This window comes from Watersipora subatra, chromosome 4, assembly GCF_963576615.1.
Source record: "Watersipora subatra chromosome 4, tzWatSuba1.1, whole genome shotgun sequence".
Lineage (NCBI taxonomy): Eukaryota > Metazoa > Bryozoa > Gymnolaemata > Cheilostomatida > Watersiporidae > Watersipora > Watersipora subatra.
Genome location: NC_088711.1, coordinates 47,943,196 through 47,952,886, shown reverse-complemented (window position 1 = coordinate 47,952,886; position 9,691 = coordinate 47,943,196). Strand labels below are relative to the sequence as shown.

The 9,691-nt window shown below is 37.0% G+C and overlaps 1 protein-coding gene across 1 annotated transcript; it reads left to right on the top strand.

Annotated features, from left to right (window-relative positions):
- The first annotated feature begins 2,344 nt into the window (after positions 1-2,344).
- Positions 2,345-3,235, top strand: LOC137394306 (uncharacterized). The gene has a single exon (XM_068081025.1). It carries the CDS (start codon positions 2,345-2,347, stop codon positions 3,233-3,235), a length of 891 nt encoding a protein of 296 aa, XP_067937126.1.
- The last annotated feature ends 6,456 nt before the right edge of the window (positions 3,236-9,691 follow it).

The following is a 9,691-nucleotide window of genomic DNA, read 5'->3' as shown; positions in this document are numbered from 1 at the left end:
GTTAATGAAAATTGAAAAATTATCAGAACTTCATAGACAGCCATATTTGCTTCAGTTTGAAAAAAAGAATAAAATTTGTGTTTACTCGAAGGTTGATTTCTGTAGATTGCATTGATGCCAAAATTCTCAAATTGAAATGAAACAGCATTCCTTTTTTAAAAGAATAAAAATAATTTGTCAGCAAAGTTTTCACAGTAAGGTGAAATAACACAGGTGTAAATATGGAACATATGTGACAGCTCGTATCATTTTCAATACAAATCCAATGTCATCCTCCGTCGTGTGTTTTTCAAAATGCAATATAGCATGCAGTTGAACAGCAGCGTGGAAATATACATGAAGCAGATTTGAAGAGAACAGTAGCCTTTCCAAAAATTTTAAAAGGTGCAAGTCTTATATTTTTTCAATATTTCTGGTTTTCCGATAGCATGTATTATAATTTTGATATTTTCAGAATTGATTTTTTTGCAATTGGAATTTTAAAGATGCACAGAAAATGGCAAAATTTTGGGCTTTGCTATAATTTTGAGAAAAAAATGGTCAGTCAAAGGCAAGTTTACAGATGATAATTGACTTACCAAGTTTTTTGTGACATTTCATACTAACTAGTATACTTGAACACTTTTGCAGTACGAGAAGTGTGAGTTATGCTACATTAAAGTTACCTTTCCATCAAAATGTTTTTCCGTGACACCAAAATTTACCATTTTGTCAGCAAACACTGGTAAAGTATATGTTTACAAAAAATAGTTAATTTTGGTAATTGTTGGTGCGAAAACGTTTATAACTATATGAAAGCAGCAAGTAACAACTCAGCTGTAAGCTCTTATAAAAAATGGTGAGGTATACACAACCTCTGACACACAGCAGTGACTTAAAGAATAGAGAAAGCATAATATTTCTATGCTTTATTATTTATCTTGAGGTGTTGACTGATGTTCTAAAAAAGAATCAAGGAGATTGACCAACCAGAAGCTGAGATATAGCCAGCCAAACACAGGTCTACCAAAAAAAATAAGCGTTTTTGGTAGTCATCAATATATGACGTATGAAATCGACTTGTGCGCCATTGGTCAATTAAGCCAGCTAATGCGCTCTCCTATAACAATCACGGCGTTTTAATTGGCTTAATCCATGGAAGTATAGAACAATCAAATTGGGCCTAACAATCATTGCTCTGAGAATTCCGAACCAGTCCCTCTGACGTGTAGATTAGTATTAAAATAAAATAAGTACACGCATCTATTATTTCGCAACATTCTGCTATCACTTTCTACAAATTACATGTATATTAGTTACATCATTGATTGTATATGCAGTTATATTATTATTTTGTATAATATGCATTATGATTATTATATTAATCATGAAAAATAATCATAGATAAGACAATAGATCAATAGAAAAATCAAATCAAAAGTTATCGTTTTCTTTTCTTACAGCAAGAGCAGCACAGTCAAGTTATTATTTTTAAGATTATGGCTGTAGTGAACTTACAGTCTGTTAATAGTGACGATAATCATGAAAATCAACTAATGTAAATGCTGCAGTAGATACACAATAGAAAAATGATGAATGAACAAAAATTCACATTCTCATTTTTTATTCTAAACGAACCGCAATCGCGGATGTCGCATGAAGACTATACGCGCACCGTTAGTTGAACAGAGGGTCTTCGGAGCATATCCGTGGAGATCGAGTTAAAATTTGAAGCACAATAGTCAAAATCTGCTCTTCTGTTTTAAAAAATCACGGCGAGGTGTTGTGGGCAAATGCTTTTACCACACAATGTTTGCTTGATTTTCCTGAGAAACCAGAGCTAGCCTGTAAATTATTTACTATCGCGAGAAGCGTTTCACATCTCGTAGCCAAAACAATCATTATGCGTAACGGCGGTAAGGGTGCACAACTCCGGCACATGAACATTGTTGTATATTGTTAGAGTTATCATATCTTTATTAATTAGTAATTGATAATCAGTCTGGATAAGAGTTGTCTACCCTTCTTCCCATGATGCTACAAGACCTTCCCATGATGCAACCAAGAATAGCACTTCCTGAGAATCCGATGAAATGCTACAACGCTAAATAAATTACGACTGTAACTTTAATCTTTAACGATAGAAGTCATCTAGATAGTTAAGGGCTGGCCAGCCATTAGGCTTCATCATCAACTAACCAGACAACATTTAGGTAATTATCACAACTTATAACATGGTGGCAGCAAAATACATCAAGATTTGCTGATTGATGAGAACCCAGCCAAGTAATATTTTCTGAATATCAGCTGATTAGGCCTGCTTCTTACTTGTTTTCCAATTTCTGTGTACTACTTGTGTGTTGCTATGGATGGTTTTGAATTACCCTCACCGGCTGAGCTGTGCATGGATGAAAATTTGGCGGAAAACTGGAGGAAATGGAGGAGGAATTTTGAAAATTATTTGGATGCAATAAACCTCATTGCTGGGCCTGCTGATGAAAATGGGGCTTGGCCACCGGCAAATAATGCAATATGGAGGAGACAAATAGCTATACTACAACATTGCATTGGCGAAGATGCTGTGGAAATATTAGATCAATTTGAATTTGATGAGGAGGCAGAGCCACCTGAAGTTAGGACTCGCCTTCCTGATGTCTTGGCAAAATTTGAAGGTTACTTCAACCCGAGGAGAAACCTACTGTATGAATGGTATGTTTTTATGTCTTTGACTCAAACCGAAGGTGAACCTATTGATATGTTTGTTAAAAGGCTAAAACCTCAAGCTAATAAATGTGAATTTGCTGAGCAACGAGACATGATGATATTAGTACGCTGTGTGTTTGGAATAAAAGATCAGAGGCTAAAGGAAAAATTGTTGCAAAATAGAGACGTAAACCTAAACAATGCCATTGATATGATCCGAGCATCAGAAGGCACAAAAAATCAGTTAGCTGAAAAGGCTAGTGAAAAAGTGGTGGCATTTGTAAACAGAAGCAACGGAACAAGTAAAGGACCTCCTATACCAGCGCCTAGGAAAATTATTGACTGCAAATTTTATGGTTATGACCACTTTAAAGGGAAATGTCCTGCCTATGAAGAGACATGCAATAAATGTGGCTTGAAAAATCATTTTAGAAAAAAGTGTACTGGTACCAAGAAAGAAGTAAATTCAGTCACGGTAAAAAGATCGGATATTGGGGTTAGTGACCTATTCATTGGAATGATAGCCAACGATAGAGATTCGAAAAAAGGATAGTATAAATCATACAAACTTTCACATGATTCTGTTTCAAAACAAATCACTTTTAAAGTAGATACTGGTGCACAGGCAAATGTTTTATCATTGAAGTATGCCAAAGATTTGAAGGCTATCATACAAAAAAGCACTGCAAGACATATAACATATTCCAATGATGTCTTACCAAATGCTGGCAAAACCACGCTAAAGCTAAATACTGACAAAACAGAAGATGAACTCGTATTTGAGCTCATTGACAAGGATGTTGTACCAATATCAGGCCTTCAAACATGTGTGGAACTGAATATAGTCAAGAGAGTTGACTGTTAACAATCAAGCCATTTTTGGAGGAGTATGCAGATTGTTTTCAGGGAATGGGCTGTCTCGAAAAAGAACATACTATTAGAGTAAATTCTGAAGTGAAACCAGTTATCAACAGAGCAAGACGCATACCTCTGAGTATGGTAGACAAAGTGAAAGCTGAGCTAGACAAAATGGAAGCCAATGACATAATTGCCAAAGTTGACCAACCAACACCATGGGTAAACAGTATGGTGGTGGTAGAGAAACGAGATGGCAGTGTCAGAATATGTCTAGATCCAAAAGAGTTAAATAAAGCGATTCTTCGTGAGCATCATCATATTCCAACGCTAAAAAACATATCATTCAAGTTCACAGGAAAATCTGTTTTTACCATTGTAGACATGAAAGCAGGATACTGGCATGTTCCACTCGATCGCCAATCACAGCTACTTACAACTTTCAATACGCCATTTGGCAGGTACTGCTACAAGCATCTACCCTTTGGGATTAACTCTAGTGCAGAGGTATTTGAAAAGAGAGTCGAAGAAGTATTTGGTGACCTTGATGTTTGCATCTATTTTGATGACTTGATTATTGCTGGTACAGACCAAGAAGATCATGATAGAAAACTCAGAAGATTGCTACAGCGGGCAAGAGAGAACAACATTAAATTTAACAAGGACAAAATTCAACATAATCAGTCGGAAGTTAACTATTTGGGCCACATTGTGTCCAAGCATGGGCTAAAGCCTGATCCAGAAAAGGTCAGAGCAATCAAGCAGATGCCAAACCCAGTAGACCGACAAGGAATTCAAAGGCTCAAGGGATCACTTAATTTTCTGAGAGGATATATTCCAAATATATCAAAGGAAACTCAACCAATGATAGACCTACTAAAGAAAGATACTCCATGAGTATGGGGCAATCAACAAGAAGAGGCTATGACTAAGATAAAAGCTGTTCTAACTAATGAACCAGTTCTGAAGTATTTTGACACAGAGAAAGACATTGCTTTGCAAGTAGATGCTTCTCAGGGTGGCCTAGGAGCAGTTTTGCTTCAAGCGAATCAACCAGTAGCTTATGCCTCACGGGCTCTAACTAAGACTGAAGAGGGCTATCCACAAATTAATAAAGAGTTACTAGCTATAGTATATGGGTGTGAAAAATTTAACACATACTTATGGACGTGGAATTGATGTTCAGACAGATCACCAACCTCTGGTCTCCATTGTTCAGAAACCACTTTGCAAAGCATCACCTAGACTACAGAGACTTCTTGTAAGATTACAAAGATACAGAGTTGAAAAGATCCACTACGTGCCTGGCAAATATCTATACTTAGCTGACACTCTGTCACGGGCATATCTCAAGGGCATCAGCGATAAAATTGAAGATGATGTTGTCATGATTTACTCACTTCAGTTAGAAGAGTCCGCCAAAGAAGAAATAAAGATGCATTATGCCATGGATGATACAATGAAACTCCTAACATCCGCAATTCTAAGTGGTTTGTGTTGGGCTGTAAAAAAACAGGTTCCAATTGAGTTACAGCCATATTGGGGTGTACGTGATGAGTTATATCTCAATGATCGATTGATTTACAGAGGTGAGCGTCTAGTGATCCCTAAGTCTCAGCAATGCCCATACCTCACGAAGCTTTACGCAGGACACTTGGGAATAGATAAATGCATCGAGAGAGCAAAACAAAGCATGTACTGGCCTGGCATGAATCAACAGATTAAGCAACTTGTAGCTGAATGTCCTATATGCCTGAGATTTTCTAATCGACAACAGAAAATGCCGTTGCTACCACATGAAGTACCTAAGTTACCATGGAATAAAGTTGGAATGGACTTACTAGAGTTTAAAAACAACAGCTACTTACTAGTGGTGGACTTTTATTCTCATTATCCAGAACTAAGGATCGTCAAAGGGAAGACTGCCAAAGATGTCACACTAGCATTAAAAAGTATATTTGCTGTTCATGGGGTACCTATTGATGTAGTTGCAGACAACATGCCTTTTGGTAGTATGGCTCTACGCCAGTTTGCATCCGAATGGGGCTTTAACATTACAACTTCTAGTCCACGTTATCCCAAATCCAACGGTATGGCCGAAAGATATGTTCAAACAGTTAAGCAGTTCTTGAAAAAGGCAGCTGCTGATGAATCTAAGTCGGACACTTATCAATCATTGTTAGCCTACCGACAAACTCCAGTCCAAGGTCTACCTTTCAGTCCATCTAAAATGCTCTTTAACAGATGTATTCGCGGTCCATTGCCTTACACTAGAAGGACCTTAAAACCATTGATTCCTGACGCATATCCCTTGCTATCAGAGAGACAAAGAAGTCAAAAGTTAAGCAGTGATAGACAGGCTAGAGACTTGCCTCCTTTACATAAAGGATAAGAGGTAGTCATCAGAACAGATGACAAAAATGAATGGAGCAGAGGACAAGTGTTAAGTAAAACACCACATCCACGGTCTTATATGGTAGACACTGGCACATCACACCTTCGTAGAACTAGAACCCATATCAAGCCAGTCCAAAGTATACCCGATGAAATAGATGAAATGACAACCATCAATGAACGAGCTACAGTATTCCTGATGAATCAGAAGACTTAGCTCCCGGTAGCACACCGAAGAAGCAAGACACTCCAAAGTCAATGCCATAGCTAATAAAATCTGGAAACTAAAAATCCATAGTGCAGAGGATTTGATCACAGACCCTCCTATTCCAATACTTTATCAATTAAGCCACACAAGCTTGATTTATTCAATAGGCGATATATGTCCTTATCTTGGTGCAAATGCACTACCGCTTTCTGTTACTAGGTAACTTGATGGTGCAACATCATGGCGAGCGTTAGCGGTAGTGCAATGTTATGCCTGGTCAATTGTGAAAGAAAATAGTTAGCTCTTATTAGAAAGCTTTTTCAAATTATCCATTCACAATCTGCCAGGCTAATAGCATATGGCAGGCAAATAATTTATCCCTCAATGTTTATAAGCTGACTTTTAATAAACAGGTAATGTCAGACATCCAGCTAGTAAATATACAAATATATTTGAAAACCATAAAACATCGAGGTGTAGCAACATTTGTAAAAAGTCACTACGCCAGATCTTTACACTTTGGCTAACTATTTTAACCAAGGCTTTTGATGTCAAAGCTTCTCTTATCAATGTTTGTCAGTGACCCACCAACAGCGCAAAATACCTAAACCAGTGGCCAGGTTGCCAGCAAATTCAAGCTGTTCAAGATTCTTGCCTGGTAATTGTTGTTAAAAACTCCATTTCTGTCAATTCTATTCTAATCCCAAGTGCACCTTACCTATATCATATGTAATGTGTACTCTCTTAATTTTAGCAAAACAATGATAACCCTGAATAAAACTGACAACGTGAGAGTTATTTTCTCCCAACTGCCAATATGCATCTATACATGTGACATGGTGACATGACCTGACAGGGTGATGAAATTTGTCATTTCATTTGATGACAGGCGTGTCAAAATACTAGAGTGACCAAAAAACAACTATTACCAACATTCCTGGCAGAGAAACTTTAAACACTCCAGACAAAATAGAATCAATAGTGCTTTAATTACCTTTTTCAAGATTTTCTATGTAAAAAATGCTACCTAGCGTACATACGTTTAAAAGCTCGCCTAGTAAATAATTCTAACAAGTTGGTAGTGAGCAATTTTGACTTGAAAAAAAGCAACAACACAAGCAGTTCAGCGTGTCTAGACTGCAAAACAATTGCTTGATAGGACAGTTCCGATAGGAGCAAATTTGTGAAACAAACAAACCATATAAACGTGTGCTAGTGCTTATGTTACTACAGACCAAAGGTTAAGTTGTGTGCATGACACAAAGGTAATCCTTGCTGTCACACTGGTCGTAGATGTTGGCTGCATTTTTGGGAGAGTCAAGCTATACGGTAGTATAATAGTATTTAAATCGTTTGAGCTTGTATAGTCGCAAGTTCTCTAGCATTGCCTTTTATTGGTCTAAAATACATGCAGATGACACTTGGATTATAACACTGATGCATTGTAGTCACATTGTATTTTAATACTTTGAATGGTCAGGTAGGTGAGTGAAGTGAGGATTAACATAGTCATAAAACATGCCATCTAGAAACGAGAAGAGAGGATTAATGTAATCATACCAAAAGCCATTTAGAATTGAGAAGAGCAAATGAACATGGTGATACATACAACTGTCTACATGTAGAATTCAGAGAATAGAATCAACATGGTCATATAACAGACTAACTAGAAATGAGGAAAGAGGGCTAACATGGCAATACTTAAGACTGAGTAGAGATGAGGAGAAATGACTAACGTAACTATATAATAGGCAAGCAAGAAAAGAGGAAAGAAGACTAACATAGTCATATAACCGACAAACTACAAAATAGGAGAGAGAAAAGAGAAAGAAAGAGAATGAGAGAGACAGAGAGAAAGAACGAGATAGAGAGAGAGGGCGAAAGAGAAAGAGAGACAAAGAAAGAGAGAGAGAGAGAGAGAGAGAGAAAGAGAAAAAAGACAAAGGGAGAAAGGGAGAAAAAGAGAAAGAAAGAGAGAAAGAGAGAGAGAGAGGGCAAGAGAGAGAGAGAAAGAGAGAGAGAGAAGACTCTACCATAGTCATCTAACAAACCAGCTAAAAATGAGGAGAGAGAACTAAAACTGTAATTTTTATCATAAAGTCAACAGAGTTTTAGTGATTAGTTAGTTGTGTCTATTGACTAGGGTTGATAGGACTTAATTTCTACTGACTCCTTACTGTCTCTTTCAGCTGGTATAAGGGTTTCCAGATGATTCAAAATCACAATATTTGTCATAGCCCGTATATCGGTGTAGTAATAATAATTTTAATAGTAATATCATGGCTGTCTGTTGTAATTGGCTATGACTTGCATCTTATCGATGCATGCATGGGGCAAGCAGTATGATAAAGTAGAAGTGACCCAGTTCTCAATATCTACTACTTCCAGAACTGTCAGATTAACCTGAAGGGATGCTTTTGCAACACATCCAGTCTGATAGAGCCTAAAAACCCTTTCACTGGCCATTTCACTTTCTTTATGTGCAAAGGGCGGAGGTGGATCTTTGATGTGCCTACGTTTTCAGTGTGGTACACAGGCCCTCCAAGGTCATGGTCTAGATCCGAAAGACCCAGGAATTGAGGATTCAAAGCTTGCTGAGATCTTTTGGTTAGATCGGCATTAAACAGAACTCCAATCACCAATCTCAGGGTTGACAGTTAAATATGCTACCACTAGGCCACCATGACTCCTTATCTTTATATATAATATTGTATATTATTACACAATGTTATTATATATATATATATACATATATATTTCTAAAAGTGTGTCTCTGTCTGTGTATATGTGTGTCATTCCGGCTATAGCTATTAAAGTATTGATAGTAAAGTTCCATCTTGTGATTGATTTGAACTCACAACTGATGCATCGGCAAGTTTTTAACCAGATGCTTTACCACTGAGCTAAAACGGCATATTGATCAAAGGTGTTTTCATATTCCCCATACCCTATGTGCATGCTAGTTATTTAGCGCGACGCTGCCGCTGTTAGAAAATATTTTGGGACCTAAGTTTATGCAACACAAGGCTTCTCCATTTAATTTTTCGTTAGAGTTAATTTCTTCCGCCCCACGACAATAACTTATCTCAAAACCTAAAAGATTTGTACACTGACTATGTACGTTATTAAAATATATACGTTGCTGAACTTACCATGGCAAATTATCCTTATTTGTTATACAGTATATACTGTACCTACAGCAGGTGGAGAAGATCAATGCATCTTTTTTATATATGTGATTCTATATGAAATTATAAAGAAATTAGAGGAATGTTTATGGTGGTATCAGCAGACAACCAACTAATACTATAATTATAAATATAATATAATTATTAGAGTCATCATAAAGGCATGTTTACCCATCATATTGTCAACATAGTTTAGTAAATAGTTAGTTGTGTCTATTGACTAGATTAGATAGAACTTAGTCTTTACTGACTCTCATCACTGTCTCTTTCAGATGGTATAAGCCATACCACCAGATTCCAGAATTATCAGTTTTATCGTAGACCCCATTTAGGTGAGACAACATACAATGCTTGTACCACCAGG